Genomic DNA, 22,958 nt, shown 5'->3' with positions numbered 1-22,958 from the left:
ACAATTTTCAGTTGTACAGGTGGCAAGCACTAGTGTAACCCAATAAGCTCGTGCTATAGTGTTAAAATGCTGGCATACTTTCAACATTTAGGGCACAATAACTACATATTTCGTGACTTATTTTTAAATATTTTAAGTGATTTAAAACAACCTTTCTATACAACCCCATATAGTTAAAATTGGCCAATTAAGCAACTTCACTATCAACATTTGTAAACATTCAGGCTAATAAACAGCTGACAAACACGTAAGAAAAACTGATTCTTGAATTTGCTTTATTTTCTCTGCATAAGGAACCCTGCACAGGCAATTCAAATTAAAACAAAATAAATATATGAATATTCATGTAAAACTGTCCTTGCTAATGAACAATTATACACAATGTACAACTCTTCATGTTCACTGGGAGGGCTTACAAATGTACCATTCCCAACAAAAATGCACCAAAATGGCTCCATGCAAACTTATCAAAAGTGACCAAAATATGAAGAAAAATTTACTGAGCGCACTATTTTGTTTTTTCCTTTTGTTTTGTTTTTTTACAATCACAAAAAAATAAAAACATCTAATTTTTTGTTACATTTAGAGTAACTAAAATGTGGCCACTGCTTATTAATGTCTGTTTTTATGCTCCTAAAACATCTATGGTTACCATAAAATTGCATAAACATTGAAATCGGACTTAGGGCACTCTCTGTAATAAAAGGAAGATGGTTTTGTTCACAGAAAGTTAGTAATCTGTGTCTGAGCCCTCTGCATTGTCCACATTACGTGAGAGCATGTAATTGTCCATATCTATAGACCTGCAGTTATTGATTGCATAGCGCAAACGCTCTGCCATGATTAGTTGACTGGAGTAAGGTGGGAGCCTCAGTTGAAAGAAACAAGTCTGTGAGGTAGGCAAGCTGTCGTAAGGCTGTAGGAAATGGACAAAAGGTAGGACATGGTTAAGACTGTAAAAGAAATTAAGGTGCAACAAATTCAAATTTTTTCAAACCAAAAAACCTTTTGAAGAAGCAACCCTCACCCATAATGTCATGCAATTAATTTTGCCTAGCAATAATTCCTAAAAATCTTACATTGGCATGGCCCAATTCAACTTGGAATTAATTAAAACACTACTGCTTCCACTATGTACCTCTCAAAGTGTCACGGACATGTCCCTGTAAAAGGACGTTTAATATACCTGAGTTAGGAATACTTTCTCTGTTTCTGTTGATATGTGAAACCTTAAATCTTCGTGACTAAATGTTCATAAGTTAGTTAAAAAATTGTTTAAAGTTTGTTCTTAAAATTAAGAAAAAGCTGAAATTAATTTTCAAACAGTACATCTGTGAATCAGCGAGAAGCAAATCTTTTCCTGGGGTGGTATTTGAATCTAATGGGTTTCAACATGGGTAAGACTGGGGATTTAATTGATTTAGAGACACACTGGATGGCCAACAGTGAGAGCCAAACTACTTATCTTCTTATTGCTGAAGTCACTCACTTGCATAGTATGTTGAGTGTATTTTTCATACTAGCAAACTAAAACATGATTCAATTAGATTGAACAGTGTTTAATGTATAATAGTAACGCCAATTCTTTATGAGGATTTTAAGACCTCAGCAGAAGATCATGATATTTAAACTGACATGTTATTTAATAGCCTTTGAACAGTTTTTCCTAAAAGTCTGGACCAATGAATCACTTCACTCTTAACATTTCTCACAGATCACCATATACCTTAATCATCAGGTGTAAATGAAAAGGACAGGGATAAAGGGAAATGCTGTGATGTGTACCCCTTACAAAATGCCCTTGTGTACTATTCAACAGCAGTACATAGCTGGGGAACTATTTTAGAAACAACAACATAGGGCTGTGATTTTTCCTTTTTTAAACATTAAAAGGAAAAATGTATTACAATAGGAAATAACTAGATAAATTATGGTGCAGTGATTCACACTATGTGGCGCAGGTATTATCCTGAATTACATCAAGTACTTATATTGACATGTTCTAACCATGGAGTAATACATACTTTGATACATAATTAAATCTCCTGACTATCAGTCATGAGCTGATCTCAATGTATTCTGTCTGAGAGCTTAATGTTGGGGAAACCTGGCACCTATTGCCAAGGGAGTGATTTAAACTGGCCAAAAATGAACGATGGATTAAGAAAACAGTATCTTACCCTATCAACCTTCATTATTTGGAATCGTTGGGAAATATCAGCAGTGTTGGCTGGTAATCGAGATCTTCCCGACACAAACCTCATGAAAAGAACTCTCTCCTCATTTGAGAACTCTTCAAGAGTGTGCCAGAACCATTGAACTAATTGATGCTGTTCATCAACCTCTCTGTACCGCACAACTTTCTTCAGAACTTCAACTGAGATTTCTGGCATTCCACAGACCATCTGTTCCAATTGCTTTGCAGTCAGAAGAGACAACAATGGAACTGGGACAATCCAAGACATTCCTTCTCTCACAGCAGCCACCTGTAACCCAGAAAGAACAGGGTTTGGGTTTTTTTTAAGTGACATTACATTTATCTTTGCTCCTTACTATAACCCATTTATGTAAAGCTATTATTTTGAGACTGAATGCACACACTGACAATGCAGCTAGTACAGGTTTAAGTTGCATCTTAAATGAACAAATACTATATATTCATGCATGCCTACATCCAGAGGATAATAATCCCCTTCATAAAATAGAGAACCATTGCAGAGACCTTTTTTGGCAAAAATGTTTTTATAACAACTGTAAACTAGGGAAGTCTCAGATAATATCTTCTAAAGAAAACTAAAGAGTGATGATCAGCACTAATGAGGAGCTGCTAAACCAAAAGCTTTTGATACAACGCTACTAGGACTGGTATGAAGTCATGTTAATGGCCCCTCTTGGATCTGCTAGACTTGGGAACTTCATGTTTAGAAGCTATTGCACTAAAATGGAACAACTATTCCATTGTGTGCGCTTTAATCTACAGAGAAAGAGGGAAAGCATTTCCCTCTCCTACTGTTGTTATACTAAGACATAAGGTTCACGTAACACAGTATTACTGTATAAATCATAGGACAAAGGTATTTTAAGTTAATGGCCAATTTTTTCAATCCATTTATAAGTGTTTGCAGTTCCTATTTTAAAGCAGATCAGGCAAATGTTATGTAAAAATATATCCACAGAATATATTTAATAAGTTAAACAAATGTCAGTGTTCCCAAATGACTTTGTCAGAATCAGAGCCAACCTGAGCAGGGTGCAGGGCCTGGGGCAAATCAGCCCATAGGGGCCCCGGCCCTGCTCTAATCCCATGCTCCCCAGACCCAAAGAAGCTGCCAGCGCCATCGGCAGCAGCAGCAGGGGAGGGGGTAGCAAATGGCTGGACACAAAGCCAGCAGCAGCAGCGCAGAGTAGCTGCGGCCACTCCACCCAGCCCTGCAGAGCCCCCAAAGTGCAGGGCCTGGGGCAGTCGCCCTGATTTGGCCCCCTGCTAGGAATGGCCCAGGCTAGAACATGTGGTGCTGTAAAGGTTATAACACTGGGTACTCAATTTAATATTTTGAATGGGGAAGTCTAATGAGAATAAAACAAGGTCTGCTGCTCAGTAGTTTTGTGCCTTTCCTTGGTGTTCTGGATGTTTGGGTGAAACCTGAGATGTAGCAAATTTCTAAAAGATTTGGAGTACTTGCAAAAAACAAAATGAAAATCTAAGCAATGTGCAAACACAGTTCTGTTATTTCTCAGCATACTCTGATAGTATGCCATTGTTTATTTTAAGAAAACTGGTAGAATAAAGTGAGAGTCCTACCTGCCGGTCCATTTCATGAAGTCTGTACTCAATTGCCCTCTCCACATATTCTTTTCTGTTTGAAAAGGTAAGTGGGATACTGTTCCCACCAGGGATTATGGGAACCATTTTACCATCAGCACTTTGGCCAACAAAAGAATCTAGAGGAATCATCTATCAACAGAAAAGAAAAAATATATTCAGGATAAAGTCACTCAAGTAAAATGGAATTAAAACTTATCAATCACTGGGTATGTCTACATGTGCATTTACGCTGGCTTAAATTTACTGTGCACTAAATTACTGCACAGTAAGCAGGAATAGGCCAGCATCTACGTGTCCAGGCATTAAAGCGCATTAACGCCATGTGTGGACTCACTTGGGACTAAAGCAAGTCCAAGTCAGTCCACATACACAGTGTTACTGTGCAGTAAGGCATCTATACGTGAATTACTGAGCAGTAACTAATTGAGCGTAAATTTGATATTGCATGATGCCAGTATCAAATTTATACACAAGTCGGCATAAGTCGCCATATTTACTGTGCAGTATGGGCCCGCACTGAGCAGTAATTTGCGTGACTGTGTAGTAAATGCATACATGTAGACATGTCCACTGGGTATCTGAAGGAAATGCCAATCTGAGGTAGTTATAAAGTGTCTATTACCCTGATTTATAAATACCACTTCATTTTCCTAATAAATCTGTAATGGAATTCAGGTCAGTTTACAGAAAACAACTGGTTTCAGATTATTTTGGGGGTATACTGTCCCTGTAGTTTACCTCATGGAAGTTTTCTTCAGTAATCCCACTGTCTTCAATGTGAAGAATGCTGTTGAGGGTCTGCACATAGAGCAGATCTACCTCTTCCAAGTCCTCCAAAATGAGTGGGATACAACAAAGTTGCTTCCAGACCATTGGGGCCAAATGAAGATCTAAAGGCTTCTTGGTACGAATAGCCACGCCCATCAAAATGCCTAAGAACTTAAACTGCATCAGATGTTCATCTAAGCAGGCTGAAGGGTTAAAAAGAAACCTAAAAAGAGCACAGAAACAGTGTAAACACTTCATTAGAATCAGCTTCTCTTACTCATTTCACCCTTGCATTGGTTAGAAGACAAAAAATATTCAGGTTCAAGAGCACCACAGCAGCATTTGATATGAGAGGGTAGTGTTAGTGTCCTCTCACGCTCCAAATACCAAGGCTGCCACGTTCCAAAATTGGCCACAAGCTACAGCACTCTCAGTACTGCTTTAAATTTATGGCTCCAGCATCCTTCTGGAGGCTACTGCGTTGGAGCCTTTATTTGCATATGCATACCTTGATATTATGCCTTCCCACACCCTCATAATTTCATCAGTATCTGTGGATATAGAAGGGGAGGTTGTACTCTCTAGGAGCAGTCAGGAAGCCTCAAAAGTTATCAAAGAATCAATACAAAAAGCTTTTCCTTTAAATTTTGTTGGCCAATATTCTGTAATAAAATGAAACCTAGTCCAACTTACCTATCCCTATTATAGCCTACTTCGGCTGAAGCATTTGGAGAAGGAATAAGCAGATCTACCACTCCAGTTTCAAGTTCCTTAAAGATAAAAAGGAAAGTGCTTCTTCAGCATTAAGGCTTAGAACATTGTTTTATACTGAAAATCAATTTGCCAGAGGAAGCCTTTCAAGCTTTATTTAGAAAATCAACATGTACTAAATATAATATTGTCTTCTAGTTCTGTCAGGATAAATCATATAATAATCTAGAAACCAGAAGTACATACCCAATTTATAATGCTATTTAAGTTCAATTTATTTTTGTCATCATTCCTAAGGAAAACAGTGTGGCACTGCTACCATAAGGACATAGCTCAGACTACTGTATTATTTTTGGCTATGTTAAATGTAGCCCATACAGTGAAGACACTTAATGGGATCATAATCAAGATGCAACTGTCATCAAAAGGACAGAGGCTGCAGGGATTCATGGACTCCAAGAGAATGATTCTACTAAAAATACTGGTTGACCAGGATGGAAGCCTGCAGATCCCACATAGATGTTCTCTCATGTTGCAGAAGGGGCATATCAATGTTGATGAGGCCTGTTGCAGTCTTTGAACTGTTGCAGCAGTAGTTACAACACAGCTTCTCAGACAGTCCGAGGTATGCCCTGAGAAGGAGGATTTGCCTTCTCTCATGAGAGCAGTTTAGCATTCAGGCTGGCCACTGAATGGGAAGATGTGACAAAATTCATGGTAAAAGCAGAATGAGATCATGGAAGGGGAAAATGAAACCCCACAAAAGAAAAACTTCAGTGCTTTAAACAAATACCTAAGGGATTTAATGTACTTCACATACCTGGCACATTTCTGTAATAGTGTCATCAAACACCCCCCCTGCATCATCAGCCCCTTCTCCAACCAGTTTCACTTTCCAGGCACGGGAAGGGAGGCGAAGATCTGAAGCATTCAACTTCACTACTTGTCTTGCTATTTGTACAAAAATAGGCTTACATTTCCGACCTCTTCGAAGAAAAAGAAATTGCTAACAATGTAATTCACAGGTATGTAACTCTTGTATACTCTAAGTCACAACAAGTCATAAAAGAAATAATAAATAGTTATATATTTAGACAGCAATACTCAAACTACATTTGAAAATGCTCAAATGCCAATATGTTTTGAATGTCTCAAGGGTACTTCTGAAAATAATACTGACCTGGTTGATATTCTTTTTACAGTAATTTGAGGCCCATAGTTTTTTCCCTGAACCATGGTTTTTCCTATGGAGCGTACCATGGGGAGCGTGTAGACTCTTGGTGCTAATAATGGTCTTAGCTGACCTTGAACTATTCCCCATGTTCCAGCATTGTAATGAGATGTACTATTCTGCAATACAACAGCACAAAATAAATACGCTTTAATTTTATTCTTTCTGGAATAAATGTTTTCAGAATGAAATATTAGGATTTCAATTTATTAGAAATTTTCAGAAGGTTTCTTTCACTTAGAGATGTCTGCTTACTACCTTCCAGAGATTTAGATGTTGACGTGTTAAGATTAATATAAACCAGAATTTACAAATTTGCTTTTGGGAGAGATTGGTTTTATAAGCATTTTACACCAATGGCTTTCACTGTTACTCAGGTAAGATTTGACTTTGGAGGGAATGCTTTAGTGACAAGGCACAACAGTGTATATATTACCCTATATATAAACTTAAATTTTTTAAAGGCTATTTTACCTGGTTATTGGGGCTGAGATTAAGTAATCTCCATGAAGAATACATAAGATCTGAAAAATGATACAGCAGTCTGAGCCTTGCCCTTACTGTATGAATGCTCACTTCCTTCAGTGTCCCATATTGTGGTGGAATGGCATCAGGAAAACCAAGTTGCAAAGGCACTGACACACCTACCACAGGAAGAAAAGAAATTGTTATATATAAATATAAAAAAAGGCCTCCTGGTCATGCTCCTCTAAGCTGGTGTCAAAATTCCTACAAGTGGCAATAAGAACAAGTTTGGATCGAAAGTGAAAAAAAATTAACATGTCCTCTGTACTCCAATCCAAGAAAAACTTATTAAAGTCTCAGAAAGCAGAACAAAATGGTAATACAAACAAACAATCTCCTGTTCTTCACCTGGAGCTCTTGGTGGTACAGGTGGAGCAGTCCATGCAGCACTGTGACAACGCCCTGCTGAAATCTGTCTTATATTCTTTCCTTGCAGAACAGTTATTAGGGTTGGTTCTCTGACATGGTTGGTATGGCCCAGGCCAAGCTGACAATATAAGAATGATACATAAATTACAAATACCCAAAATAAATAAGTATCCATGCAAAATTCTCCAAAAGGAAGTTCAGAAAAAACAGTGAAATAAAAACACCCTCAGACAAGACGATTCCCTGAACACCTGCTGGAGCAGCAAACTTCTTAGAAAACCTGATATAACATCTACGGTATCCCTCTAATATATCATCACATTCATACTTAAAGAAATAGCAACCAAGACCTGTTAATTTAAACTGCAAAAACAAAACTAAAAAATATATACGACCTATATCTGACAGCTTTTAAAACATCTAGAGTTAATAGCATTTTGACCAACTTAAAGCCTTTTGCCGATTAGAAATCTCATACATATTTTGGATGCCACAGTTCATACATTGTGTACATAATATAAATATTTACCTTTTTTCATGTATAAATTCTTACAGACTTTTAAAATGCATTATCTGGAAAGGAACACATTTCTTTTTCTGTATGCTTTCAGTTTTCCTAGTTTGTCCTTTATGACTTTACAGAATTTAAATTCATACTTGTATGAACACTATATGCCATTACATTGCAATGGAAGAAATATAGTTTTAAAATCAAAACTATTTTTTAAACCCAAACAAATCTTTTTCCATTCAGAAATACCCAGCAGAGAAAGACTAACGCTTTTCTTTAAAAGACTTCAAATCAGCCTGTTCACCCTACCAACTTCAGTCTGCTCAGTTCCAGCAATGTTAGAGAGTCAAAGCTCACCATTCTACCATGAATACAAATTGCCTACACCATAAAAACATTCCTCTTAATTTTGCAATGCATCGAATGGTGAAAAAGGCCATTTGACAGCCAAAAATCCTCAAATCCTAGGAATTTACAGAGGGATGAGAGAAAAAAAAAGTGGGCTATGGAATGTATTTGGCCATTTTGTGAGTTACTGACCCAAATAGTTTTATCCCCATTATAAGACACCACAAAAATTTACTGATAACATGTACAATTGGTAAAAAATAAATTCTGAATTTGGAACCCGAAAAGCTTTATTGAGATTTAGACTTTCCAAATGAAAAAAATACCGACATTTTCACAAATTTGTTCCAGTGTCAGGCTGGTTATAAAGTCCACAGTTTACCCTCAATGTTCTCTCCTAATTATTACCAACAGAAAAGAGCCCATCTCTGCCAAAAACCTTGGAAAATTACAAAAAAAGAGAACAAACTACAGCATCATTCTTGTAAAATACCTGTCTTTTTCTTTTACCAAGGGGTGTAAAAGTTCCCAAGTACATCGATACAGACATGCTTACCCTTATGAAAACCACAAACACAATACTGTACATACCTGCCCTTCTGAGTTGCTACCCCAGGCATATACATCCCCAGCTGATGATAAAGCTAGTGTATGCTCTGCTCCTACAGCTATATCTTCAATGAAGATTCCTGACAATACTGGAACTTGCTGTGGTCTGTTGTGATTTCGTGCTCGGCCCTCTGGCAAGCCAATCAACCGATCTAAAATTGCACAAAAATTCCCCATGTTCTCCACAGAAAATATAATCCATTTTTAAAGGACTACATTTATTATGGAGAGAGGCAACTGGCAGTGTTCAGGCAACTGGCTGGAGAAAACTCTGGTGTATTACCTTCTTTAAAAGATTTGCAGATACTCATTAGTACTGACCTCAAGCTTCTGCAATTTGTATTTTAAATTCGACTCAATCAATCACACTCTAATGGTGTCAGACTATGATACAAACTAGATAGTGACAGACTGCTGTTCACAGGGGAGTATATTAATCATATTTTAACGCATTTAACTTGGAGCCTCAATTCTTTATAACTGAACACAAACCTTTACACGCAAGCATATGTAAACCCATTAACATGTGCTCATATTGAATGTAATTGAGATGCAAGAAAAACACAACAAAATCTGAAAGTTAATTAAAATGCTTAGTCTTTGCCTACAAAATAGACAAACAATTATTAATCTGGACTTCATGCATGCTTTAATTATATTTTGCCTTGACTGTTTCCCTCTATTTAAGCCTAGCACAAAATTAAATATACCTCTTTAATTTTATGGTTATATATTTTATGGTTAATACTCTTCCTTTTCAGACTTTATGATATATTAATGACAATATAGCCATGGTGGTAATTCTAGAATAAAATTGTCTACACCTGCAAATTATTATGTATGTGACGCATGGTTTTGGCTGGTGTCATACATTCTAGCCAATCATTTAAAACATTGTGTGTTTCTCTATAATTTAAAGTGTACAGAAGATTAGTGTATAGTAGCTTAACAGAAAATCTTACCTTGTCCAAAAGTATATACATGACCATCTTTTGTCAATGCAACAGAAAACTGGGTTCCACAGGCAACTTTTTTTATTCCAAGTCCACAAAGAACATCCACTTTCTAAGAATAAGAATGAGAAAGCCAATATGAAAGCTGATGTTGAGAGTGTTCATACAGAAAAGTAAACACATGGGATCCTTCCTTTTCTACTTCCCCATTCCAAAAGGTGATTTGGAAAAACATGTATAAACCATAACTGTAGTCTTATCCTTGTACTGAACATACAAGAAATACTATTTTCTTAATAGAAAAAAAGTAATTTTTCTATTAAGCAGAAAAAGATATTGTTTTGCTATTTCTTAGTTGGTCTAATAAAAGGTATCACCTCTGAACCAAGAGTTCTAGAGTTCTACATTACTATTTTGTTAAAGAATTGGTGTAATCATCGTATTTTATGTGAAATGATTTTAAATGCACATATTTACTGTGAAAAACATCTCTACTTGAGACTATCAGGCTTTGCTATTTACAGATCTGCACAGAAGTGTTTATTTATTTTTGTCTGAGACCTTTTTGGCCATTTAGTAAATCCATATAACACTGTTTAAACTGTTTTCAAGTCTCAGGATCTAATTTTTTAAATAAAAGGTGCTTTCTATATGCTCCTTAGAGAACTTAATGGTCTCATAACATGGTCATAAAATTACCAACTGCTGATTCTAACAACTATACTGGTCTTAATATATATATATATATATTAGAATGAGTAAAATTTTCAAAAGCAACTAAGTCCTATGAGATGATTTCAAGAATTTTACATTGCATAATAAATGGAAGCAAAATAAAATTTACAACCAGTGGCAAGAGGCTGAAAATGTTGCAAACACACATTTACAGACACTAAAAAATTATGAAAAGTTTAATTTCATTATGAATTCTAACCTGAGGTGAGGATTTTGCTGTGGAATTTCCTAAACCAAGTTTCCCATAGTCTCCATCTCCAAAAGCCCACACCATTGAACCATCTGTGGACACAGCTACAGTATGGTTTAATCCACAGGCCACCTGGTTCAGAGTAATACAGTTTAAATTAGGTTTCTGCCAGTTTACTGATTAAATATATTATTTAACCATACTCTAAAACAATGATGTCACTTTAAAAGTTAACACTTACTGTTAAAAGTTATTCTGAAATGATGTAATAATATTTATGCATTAATACCTTTAAAACAATTTTTGTCTATTATTCTTCCCTCACACCAAATGAAAATCAACTTTAACTAGAGAGATTGTACAGACATCTCAATGTTAATTAATTTATAGCTAAAGAGTCAAAAACCACAAAGGGCAATTTTATCAATCTATTTCATAATGCAATATTTATAAATGTTATGAAATTGGAGCAGTTTTGCAGCAGAAGGATCAGAATATTCAAAAACAAAGCAAGACAAGTTCTTATGGATGCTTGAATTCTTCAAACATATTTAAAAAATACTAATAGGCAGAGAAAAAAAACTGCCCCAACTAAAAATCACAGTAGAACATGTTGCTACACAACAGTTATTGAATGAAAGACATGTTATTGCATAACTATGTAACTAATAAGAGATAAATCATGCCTGTCCAATCTGATAACCCTCCAGCGCTGTCACTCTTTCAGGAAGTTTCTTGTTAGAAGTGTTTCCTAGCCCCAGTCGACCATAGTCACCATTGCCAAAAGTGAACAGTTTGCCATCTGCTGTCACCACTGCTGAGTGTTTAAAGCCACATGACATCTAGAAGGCAGAATAAATATTCATTATACATTCTAATAGATATAAGAAATGTATAATTCAAGATCAAGGCAAACCTTTTTGAATATGGATCTAATAATTCAGTTCAGCCTAAGAGTAATTAAAAATATTCACTGTCTAATTGAGTAAATTAACTAGTTTAAATTCTTCTTGTATTTCCATAATAAATACAAAGTCCGAACAAGTGAATGACGCAGGAAATCAAATAATCCTCTTAATGACCATTTTAAATGGTGAAAAATGGAGTTTGATCTCCCTAGCACCAATTTGCTCCAGTATACCTAGCTATTTTACCAACTTAAATTTAGAGTTCTGCAATTGCTGCATCCTTAACAAAATTAAACCATTTCCTTTGGTTTTCTACGCTATTATACCGACCTTTCTTCCATCTTCCATTCAAAATTCAAAAATTACCTACAAGTATCTATATCAAAACAAGTACCTACAAGCATCTCTCTCTTAGTACTTGCAACAAATAATGCCACAGCACAGGGCAGAAAACATATGATCAGCAGATTCACTCACTCTTATAAGTCAGTTCATTAAAAAAATACGATAGAAAAGCTTTCTAAAGAATGGCTGCATATTGCTTCTCTCAATTTCTACCACTATTTCTGCTTATTTAAACTACATATTCATGCAGAACTAGAAAATATGTTTAACACTTTTATTTTAAATGTGTGAAATGTGCAATATGAGCTGTTAATAGATTGATTTTTTTTAAACAACAAAACAGTTTAGGGATCTTATGTTACCGTTCCTGTTTGAAGGTTTTTCCTGTTGTAGACCATTCTGCTTCAACTGCCAGATTTATTAACTATGATTTTTCAAATGATCTCTTTGGCAAACTTTTTTTTTTTCTTGAGAGAAGAAAAGGTACATCAGGAAACCAGATAATATTTGTGTGGGAAGAAAAGTTACTTTTGATTGAGTTTACTGTGCTGGTCTTTTTCTACAAATATGAAGTGGTTGCTGGTTTTACTTTGATTGTGTTGGCAAAGAAACCTACAGCTGAAGATGGGCACTTTGGTGTATATTGCTAAAATGTACAATGTCACTACTGAATCAGAACTCATGGCAGAGGTGATAACTTTTATTAGACCAACTTAGATATGTGCAAAAATGTCTTTATTTGCAAGCTTTAGGGTGCACACACCCTTCCTCAGGCACAGGAGAATGCAAAGATTGTAAATCTGTACAATTTCTCCTAGGTAGAAGTGAAAATTTGTACTTCATATCACTTCTGCCATGAGTTCCAATTCCTTTTGCCTATAGATCAATATGGCTATAACCTATATCCCTGAAACAATATCACTACTAGTATTTAACTTTTCAGTGCTGGTGCAAAGAGCTGCTCAGTACCCTTGGAAACTGAAGAGATGTGGCATGCTAATGAAAGCTTCTCCAGAACTGCCCTTCGATCGTATCTAAACTTTGACCCCCTTTAGGATAGAGAAAATAGTTCAGTTTCCATGCCCATTCAAATTCATGTTCTTCCCCAGAACTAAGACAGACAGACAGATAAATTGTATCAGCCACAATAGTGAGCTTTGTGATGTTACTCCTACAAGAAAATATGTTAAATTTCCAGAAAGCTTGTCATAGCCAGTTTCATTCGTTACTTACCTGAGCTGAATTCAAATTGGAAAAATAGAATAGAAAAGCTCCCCTTCCCACTGTCAGCTCCTGCCTCAGCCATCCAATCACCTACTATCGTTTCACTTTGAACCTGTAGCTAGAATTCCAACAGTGGCTCTTATATCTATGCTTAGCAGATGAATAATAAATCTGAACTTGAACCTGCACCACTTCTTCTCCTTGCAAGGCTTCTATTTGTCTTGGTCTGCGCTGTCTGTCACTGTTCCCATGGCCAAGTTTGCCATAATCTCCATCTCCCCAGCTGAACACTTCACCACTTTCTGTCAGAGCCATGGAATGTCCATCAGATCCACAAGAAGTTACTAGTTGAGTTACAACAAAACCTTTAACGGAGTGAAAAAGCGAGTCAGAAAATATTAGACATTTCCTTGAATTTTGCAAAATAGATCACAGTGAAACCAGGAATGAGTCTGGTGATGTGAGAAATAGAAAGAACAAAACTGTAATTTAAGACACTTTTCATTGCCCCCTCTTATGGAAACAACAATTCTGGTTTGCCACCAGTTTCAACTGTTCCTAAATTAGCTAAATATTTTTTTTTTCCAAACTAACAAAAAGGTAACAGTTATTATTAAAGACTATTAACTCTAGGCCAAGTTTCAGATTTCAGGCATAAATCATTTAGGATAACACAATTAAAAAGGGAGTTGTGGCTAGATTTAGTTTCACAAAAAGACCAAGCATGGAAACATTCAATTACAAGAATCAAGATTTTGGAAATTATAAGCATATACAAATATGTGATTTAACTAAACAGAGGGGACTACTAGAAGAACTGCTGTAATAAAGAAAATATGTTTATACTAAGTTCTAACATAAATTTAAATGAATTTATAAATGGTGGCAAATTCATGCTGGAAAAGAGAATAATTCACTTGGCTTTAAGTACTCATATTTGATAATATCTGAAAATTCAGTAAAACTTTTTTTTTTTTTTTGCTAAAAAAATGCCAAATGTCATTCCCTGGAAAACATTTCTTAAGTCTTCTTAATTTTTTTTACTTTGCCTTTTCTAAATAACAACTACATGTGCTGTGGGAAAGATGTTACTGTATACATTCATTTTTTATTAATAAAATCCAGTCAAAATAAAACGGTCATTCTAACGTGACAGTAAAGATTCTAAGGGATTATTCACTGGTTGTCTTTAATTGAAGTCAGACAGATAAGCCATGGAATATAAAATTCGCTTTTCTAAAAGCCCTGCCTAGTTCTACATGTTATCAGGCCAATTTATTTTAAATTTAGAAATCACATGCATGTTTAACTGCTACAACAGCAAATATTAATAATTATCTACTTCTATTTTCCTGGTCTACTACGTTTATTTAGATGCTTACATACAAAAGTCGATAGCCTTTTCCATTCCTTCTTAAAAACGACAGTTTCAAAATATTACTAATTAAAACTTGAACAAATGCATCAAAAGGGAACCAAACATTTAGTTTGTTTTACTGCTATTTGTGTGACTATATAATCTTTAATTAAAAGTAAATTTGTTCAGTTAAAAAACAGTTTACATACATAACTGTCCTTTTAGCTAATGAAATATATTCTTATGCTTTGCTTATGAATAAATTTTTAAAAATGTGCACACTACCTTGAAGTGCTGAAATAACAGTTAACACGTGAAGGTCATCAGAATTGCCTTGTCCCAATCGTCCATAACTGCCTTCTCCGCAAGCCAAAACTGTACCATTTGCTTGAATAACAAAGGTACAGTTCTGACCACAAATAACCTAGTTTAAGAAAGATGATTTTTTTTAAACAAATGTGGTAACATCACTATATAAATCATGTGATGTCTTTCTGTTATAATCTGCATTAAAATCACAAAGCATTTTGCCACTGAAAGCAACAAGCTCAGGCAGCTATTGACTACATGTTGTTTAGCTTTATTATCTCCATGTTACTTCTCTCATTCCAAATGTTGAATGGAAATAAGCTTTACACTGAAAATTGTTACATAATCACACTACAATAAGAAATTATTTTATTCAGTGTGTTAGGCGATGCAGCCCCAGGGGAACTAAATCAGCTGGCAACATACAGCAGGCCTTTTTAATGGCCTAGCCCAAAGCTGTGCAACTTGCAAGTGGCCAGGGGCTGTAGGCCCCCAGCCCACCTACCATGTACATGGGCCATATGCTATGCCACACCACATGGGCACCCCACACTACACTGCACCAGCAATCTTGTGTCCCGCATTGAGCCATGTGATCCTGCAATGCTGTGCTGCACCACACAGGCACTCATCCTGCCTACCATGTGGCAGGTAGGTGCCCCTGCTACCACACTACGCTAGTATGTCTGTGCATCATGTGCCTCCTGTTGTACCATACAGCACCCTCTCCCCTCCCCTCAACCCCCACTGTACCACACTGTGCAAAGTCCTGGAGTTGCCCAAATCCCCCTGCTTTAGGCTCCCTCAGCCATCCCATCCCCAGGGCAGGGGCAGGAAATAGGAGCTGTAGGAGGAAAGCAAAGCAGCAGCAGCAGCTGGAGAAGTAGAGGGAATGGCACCCAGGCTGGGAAACCAGGGCTCCAGGTTACCCCCTCCTGGCTGTGTGTATCCTATGGAATGCAGTTGTACAGCCATGATCTAGATGAAAGGACTTCCCCTGTTTATGGAAGGATTATTAAGATATGGTAGCTTTGTCTTCAATGGCACTCTTAAGATTCATAGTACATTCCCCACCAGAGATTTGATTCTCCCAGCAATTTCATCCTGCATATTACTTCCTTTCAGCAAACAATCTTGCCACGTACATTAAGCCATACAGTTATCTGTTTACATTTTATTGAGGTTAGCCCTAAAAAATATGTTCTTTGTCATTTTCAAAAGCTTTTCAGTATGAATTTGGTAAAACTGGTGCAAAGCTATTAAAACTTCCATAGTTAAACATTCTGGATTTATTTTGTTTGATGGAAAACTCTTACCATTCAACCTCAAGGGATTTTGCAAGCAATTTTGTCACTAACAACTGAAAATTTGTACACAATAGGGCTTAAAACTTCCTTGTTGTTATTACCTGTTGTGCCTGTGAGAATGAAGGTGCTGAGACTGGTATCATAACATTTCTACCAGCCTCTGCTAGCTGTCCATGCCTCCCTGCTCCCCACAGATACACGTCACATTTGCCACCAAGGTGCCAATCCTACAAAACAATATAAAAGAGCACTGTAGACCATCAGTGAATGTAACATTTTAAATTTAGGATAATCAGTTTTACTAACCTCTGGCCTTGAAGTTGCCCAAGACATAATCTGCTCATCCATACCATTAATCCATTTGCTATTATCCTATAAGATAAAAAAAAAATGTATATTGGAGTCCATCCACAATCTGTGAATTATTTTATTATAATAATACTACTGATTTCTCTTCAAGTAGTCTCTTGAATACATCAAAACTTTATCTCAATGAATAGCCATTGAAATGATTCTATTAAGAAAAACAAACTTATTTTACATGCAAATATAGAATGGTTTAACTGTGATTAAACTAAATTGATATACGAATTGTTTTACTAAATAATATTGAATAAGACTGCTTTAAAATATCATTTTTGTACTTGAGCTAAGCCCATTTGCTTAATATTAACTTAAGATTTAAAGAGTTATACAAATTTGAATAAAGAATTTTTACATCTAAAATCCTTATGGCATAAATGCTTGCCTTTAATTGTTACAGTAGAGGACAGCACAAGGCAAAGCAACTATACTTTGCAGTGACCTATGTCCCATAGCATCAGAAGGCAGACAAAACCTACATTTACACATGGGATAATGTTTTCTGATCACTGTCATAACCAGTATGAGTATTAAAAAAAATCAAAAAAAGATTTATTCAGATGCAAGTTCAATAGGTAAATAATGAGGAAAAATAGTAAGGAAGAGAATAATGACACTAATTTTATTTTCCTCTACCTGCCCCTTGCTATTATTCTATAAGATAAAAAAAGTATACCTAAACCTTCAAAAGTTTTAGGTGGAATTATTTTCTTAAGAGTATACAGACTTATACATAAAGTTCCAAGTTTCTTTTTTCAGATTTAACTATCTGGCAGATCATGTATTGGCATCTCGAAGTGCCACCAGGGTCAAAGTGTAAATTAACTCTGAAAAGTTACCCTAACAATGGAATGTTTAAGTTCCATGTTTATCACCTCTTGACTTCCTAACAAACTACTATTTATGCATTTATTGCTTTTTGGATTTTTTCCTCTGGAAGACCCCTTGGAATGTCACAATTAAACTTCCAGGCTAGTGAATCAGACACTGTACTTTGTAACCTTAATTCTTTGAGTCATTTCTCTGATTTGTAAGTCAGAATAAAAATCCTTATCAATTTTAAATAGCAGTCAACTTTGCAGATTAAGAAAACCAGAAAAAAATCTTCTTGTACTTAGTAAGACAAACAATTAGGAATGAATAGACATAGATGGAACAGATCTAGTGAGTAGGAACCTGTCACATTTATACTCAGTTACTTCTATGAAAAGGCATCATTATGTCAGTTACTGCAATGCATATTAATACTATTTATATACATATTAATACTATTTATATGAGAGTCAAATTTGCACTCTTCCTTGGTACAAAATAGTGCAGTTTACCATTAGAAGAGTAAGTTCCTCCTCTGGCACAGGTTCGAGATCTGGAACAGTAAAGGATTCTGGAAATTGGGCTCCTTTGGCCAGAGCTTCAGCAGCTTTTATGGTAGTTGAGAAACATTCTAACCAGGCCCACTCTGTGGGGTTCCAAGTTGAAGGATCAGGGAGGAAGTTCTGGTGATGAGGTGGTACTGGCGGACTGCACAAAAGCTGATCTAAATGAAGGCCCACAGCAAGTGAAGCCAAGCACTGCATATAAGGACTATGAACAAGCTGGTCTCCACAGACTACGTGAGGCTTGAGGAAAAAAGAGTTCAATACATGAAGAGTTAGAGGCATACTTTCAACACTTTAGAAACAGCAACTCTCCAAAGAGCTTTCCATGCAAAAAAATACCCCCTCCTTTAGCTCCCTGAAAAACCCCTTTCCAGTATTTTCGTTTAATTTCCCTCACAAATGACCTGGACTTTTTTTTTTTTTTTTTAAAGCAGAAGCCTTCACACTCCCATTCATCATTTAATTCCCGAAATGATTTTGCTAGTAAATGAGCTTCAGCATGCCACTGTAAATTATTTATTACTGCCTGTAAAAATATTAACATGAAAAAACACATTAACTTTTTAAAATGGAATGTAGTATATAATTCCTTTACCAAATCAACAGTAAAATCATGTAATTTATCAGTTCAGAATTTCATCATTGAACAAATAATCTGAAAAAGCATTTATTCATTTTCATGTCTCATGTAAAATAAATACACTTTTCAGACTAGGTGTTGTTCCTCCTGGGTTGGAAGCTCAGATTGCGAAGTGAGCACTCCTCTATGCCTGGATGGAAGATGTTGTTATGGTATCACAAGGTCTGAGGATCCGAGATCAAGAAAACTACAGAAAGTGATGGATATTATCGCAGCAAAAACTGAGTAAAAGCATCAAACATGCAGAAGAATAAAGTGATTGTCATGTCTCTGTGCTCTTCAGTTTAAAGAGTCTTATAAAGTGGTGGGAATACAAAAATGTCTTGGAAAAGGATATGTAGCAGACACAGGTATAGTTGTCACGATGCACAGAATAATGTACAAAGCTAAAGAGAACTTGATAGTTTAAACAGAGAAAATAAAACACACTTTGAGAAATGAAACTCCAAATTACTTACTGCTCAGAGCCATCCAGCATTCTAGTTCTTGTTATTTTGTATGGAAAACTCCAGTTTTTTTAGGGTTCATTAAAGCAGACAACCAAGACGCAATGTCTTTTATTAAAGTTTCCACTAACTATTCTGCCACAGATTGTGTAGTTGATATAAAATGAACTTCAGGAATATTGATCCAAACATGATAAAATTTATTATTCCCAGAGGTTTCTTGTTATGAAGATGCAACCTATCAAAATCTCTTGCCAATCACAATCAAAATCTACATTAGAATGAAGGCCATATAAAGGCCATTAAGGAGGTAGCATGGGTTGCTTACAGATGTAACCCCCCCGCCCCATGGGCACCTTACTTTAAACTCGCACACCCCAACACCAAGCCCAGTGCATGCTCAGAAGAGGCATCACATTAGTTGGACCCCGCTGCCAAACATCTGTACAGATGTTTGATCAACTGAATCAGCTTTAGATAAAAGCACCAAAAATCCTTGCTGAAGTGCTGCTTCTTCCATTAAAGTGTGTGTTTTTTGCCCCCATATCTGTCAGCAGCCATGATGATCTGGAGGACAATGGTTAGTATCAATTTAGAAACCATAACAGCCCATGTCCAGTATGTAATTTGCTGGACAATATGACAACAAAAGCCCAGAAACAGTTTTGTGTCTAGCACAATGCATACGATACATTTTATATAATCTTCTTTACTTATTCAAAGTGTCCAGGGAGTATGATGGGAGTAACAGTATGACCAAGAATTGATAAAGCCAAGAAAATTAAAACCTCTAAGCAAAAAGTCTTTTTGTTTCTTTGAGCAGAAAAATTTCTCACGTCTAGTTTTCTGGGAGGTATGTATTAGGCTAGGAAAACTACAGCATACTAGCAATATTTAATACAGGAAGGCCTGTTCAGTTCAGAATTTCTACCATGTGCATAATCCTCAGGACACTAATTCTGTTTCCTGCCCAGCAGCAATAAGGCACGGGGAAATATTTGTGAAATACTCACAGGCATGTAGCTGAATAAATGAGACACAAAGTGAAGGTCTTGCAAGAAATTGCTGATAGAATAGCTAAGTGGCCATAATCAAATATGTTTGCACCAGGACCAAGAAATGATTCCGTGTACAGCTATTAATATCAGCACTGGAGACTGGATTAAACACTTCATAATAAACATATGAATTCTCATACAGAAAAGGAAATGAGGGCTAGAATTCAGAAGACCCTGAAAAAAAATACGTGTATCCTAGCTCTTAGGATATGTAAAAGAGCTAAAGGAATGATATGTAGTGGATTCTGCACAAAGGAATAACCAACATAAACATGACTAAAAAAACAGTACATCTGTATTGCTGTATGTAAATCTGAACACTCCACTCTATATTCTAGAGGCCATTTTGATTGTAAAATTGTTCTGTGCCTTTATATTGGTTCCATAACTTTTATATGAAGCTAAAACACATAGGAAAGGTCAAGAAAAAAATTATGCACTTGGCAAAAGTTAAACAAGAGGTCATTAAATCTTGGTGACCCTCCTTTCAAATGGAAAGACCTGAGCACAAAAAGCAGGCTACCACATGGGGAAACATTTTTCTAAATGAACTGGTAACAAGAAAAGGATCAACTGAGGAGGGCTGAAGGTGACCAAGCAAGACACCCAAAAGAGAAAACTGGAAATAGGAGAACAAAGGACTACCCCAAAAAATTCTTATCAGAACAAGCAAGCAAGCAAGCTGAGTAAAAAGAAAGCTGAAAGAGTAAGCAGGAGGTACAGAAAAAACTTGGATTCTTTGAACAATTGTCAACAGACTCTCGAAGTACTGAAGAAACAGAGGCAGGAATTTGCATATAGGTCTGTCTTTCCTTCTTTTCTCCCAAATGCTGTTTATTAGTAAGAAATGATTCATTTCCAGTTGCTTTTATAAATTCTAACCAATCTTAATTCAACTGACATGACCCTGACGGAAAACTACAGTAGTCCCCCGCAAGTGCATAACTCCTGGGGAGAACAAGTTTGAGCAACTAGAGCATCTTGGTAATTAGCAGTAGTCCCAAGCGCGTCAGGCAGCTGGACCCTGGGTCCCATCCCTTGGAAGTGGCAGCCTGTAACAAGTCCAAGAGGCCAGATGCAAAGATTGCAAAATCCAACTGAGGCAAAGAGGTAAACACTATTTTAAAGTTTGCTGAGAGGCACAGGAATGAAGCAGCTTGCTGGATCTGAAATTTGCATTTGGGTACAGCAACCTCTATTCCACAGAAGGGAAGAGCTTAACTGTGTCTGTAACAATAAGCATCAAGTTGTTCCTTTGAGGGGAGAATAACTTTCCAGCCCTCATATTTCTTATTTTGGAGGACTCAAATTATTGGAAAAATCATATATTGCTAGTACTGTTTAAGGCCATTCAAATAATGTCTCAAAAGGAATATCCCCAGATACTGCAAAAAATAAAAACAAAGGGAAAAAGCTTAATTTTTGTTTTAAAAGGAGGAACTTCTTTAGTCTGATTATGCAGAAGCAGCAGTTTGACAGTACTAGATCCATTTTAGTCTGAAGTCAGGCAGAAGGCAGGGTATAGGTGCACCTCAGAGATTCATAGATTGTGGAGTTGGAAAGGCCCACAATGAATCATCATGTCTGACCCCCCTGCCCTTGGCAGGAAAGAGGACCAAGGTCAGATGACCCCAGCCAGGTGACTGGTTACATTATTACATTATTTGTAATGCATGAATAAGATAACTGCATCTCTTATTCAGTTATAAGTAGCATAGCAGAGTCTTAACACCAGAGTGATGTAAGAAAATTTTTTGTCAAAGCAGAGCATTCTGAAATAGCTGGAACAACAGTATTACGCCAAAAAAGCACAGAAGTTTGTACCAGGAAATTAAGCAAGAGGAAGGCCAACAAAGCTCCTTATATCAGGCAAATATACATTCTGCTAGAGTGTTAAAAAAAGTTAAGTTAAATATGATGTCCTGAAGATTGGACTGAACCTCACAACGGTGTCTGAAGACTGTGAAATTAAATGCACTTCAAAACAGACATCTCCTGTTCTGTGTCTGTACTTTATATATTCCCATTCAATTATTCTTACCTTTTCATAGGCATACTGTTCCTGAAGCATTATTGGCAAGCGTTCCAGGAAAGCTCTCATGCAAGGGGCCATATTTAAACCTAGAACTCCCTGCTGTTTCAATGCAGTCCTACATGTTGCAAGAACATGATTGGAAGATATCCACTCTGATGTGCAATTCACCACCAACACATCCTGTTTAATACAGTCACAAGATGCATTTAATAAACAAGAAATTAAACAAAGAAAACTCTACACAGCTCTGTTAATATTCCCACAACATCTTTAGCCCCCAAGTTGGCAGTGTGCCTAAATAAAGCAGTTTGAATACCTTTTCTAAGGAACAATGTTGAGCGAGGAAAAATTATAGCAGTCTATTAATAATACTCTACATTTATTTAGCAATTAATTACTGTTCTTCTAGAGTATTTAAACAGGGTGGAAGCAACAATTATTATTAAGGCTGCCTTATACTTCCTATTGTAAGCCCTTGTTTCCAATACCTTAAAATGGCCGAACTTAAATCATTGGGAATGAGAATGAGGTATGGGAAGTATACTGGTTTGAAATATTAAAAAAGAGGGGAAGGGAGCAATCTTTTCTTTGAGACTTTATATTGCACCCACAACATGAAATTTAACAGGGTGTGGCCCATGTCAGGAGTGTACTATTTGATATTTATTGTGAAAAAAATCAGCCAAATTTGTCCAAGTCATAAGCTTTTGAAAAAAATGACAAGCTGCATGTATTTCTTCTACCCTGAGGCACACCTCTTCCCTTCTCACATTGGGCAGCCTTGTGTACTGATCCTATACTGTCCTGTGGA

The 22,958-nt window shown here is 36.3% G+C and overlaps 1 protein-coding gene across 1 annotated transcript in view; it reads right to left on the bottom strand.

Moving 5' to 3' along the window:
• Positions 1 to 258: 258 nt before the first annotated feature.
• Positions 259 to 22,958, bottom strand: part of HERC1 (HECT and RLD domain containing E3 ubiquitin protein ligase family member 1) — a 177,442-nt gene continuing 154,742 nt past the window's right edge. Inside the window, 19 exon segments of the mRNA XM_059714771.1 lie at positions 259 to 916; positions 2,181 to 2,486; positions 3,803 to 3,955; positions 4,565 to 4,817; positions 5,288 to 5,364; positions 6,126 to 6,291; positions 6,486 to 6,655; positions 7,011 to 7,180; positions 7,410 to 7,548; positions 8,881 to 9,050; positions 9,861 to 9,963; positions 10,786 to 10,908; positions 11,463 to 11,618; positions 13,437 to 13,618; positions 14,896 to 15,034; positions 16,328 to 16,453; positions 16,533 to 16,598; positions 17,915 to 18,208; positions 22,154 to 22,327. Coding sequence (XP_059570754.1) covers positions 731 to 916; positions 2,181 to 2,486; positions 3,803 to 3,955; positions 4,565 to 4,817; positions 5,288 to 5,364; positions 6,126 to 6,291; positions 6,486 to 6,655; positions 7,011 to 7,180; positions 7,410 to 7,548; positions 8,881 to 9,050; positions 9,861 to 9,963; positions 10,786 to 10,908; positions 11,463 to 11,618; positions 13,437 to 13,618; positions 14,896 to 15,034; positions 16,328 to 16,453; positions 16,533 to 16,598; positions 17,915 to 18,208; positions 22,154 to 22,327 — 3,153 coding nt within the window. The 3' untranslated portion in view covers positions 259 to 730.

Source organism: Alligator mississippiensis, chromosome 11 (genome assembly GCF_030867095.1).
Source record: "Alligator mississippiensis isolate rAllMis1 chromosome 11, rAllMis1, whole genome shotgun sequence".
NCBI classification, from domain to species: Eukaryota; Metazoa; Chordata; order Crocodylia; family Alligatoridae; genus Alligator; species Alligator mississippiensis.
This window is presented reverse-complemented; position numbering and strand designations above follow the sequence as displayed.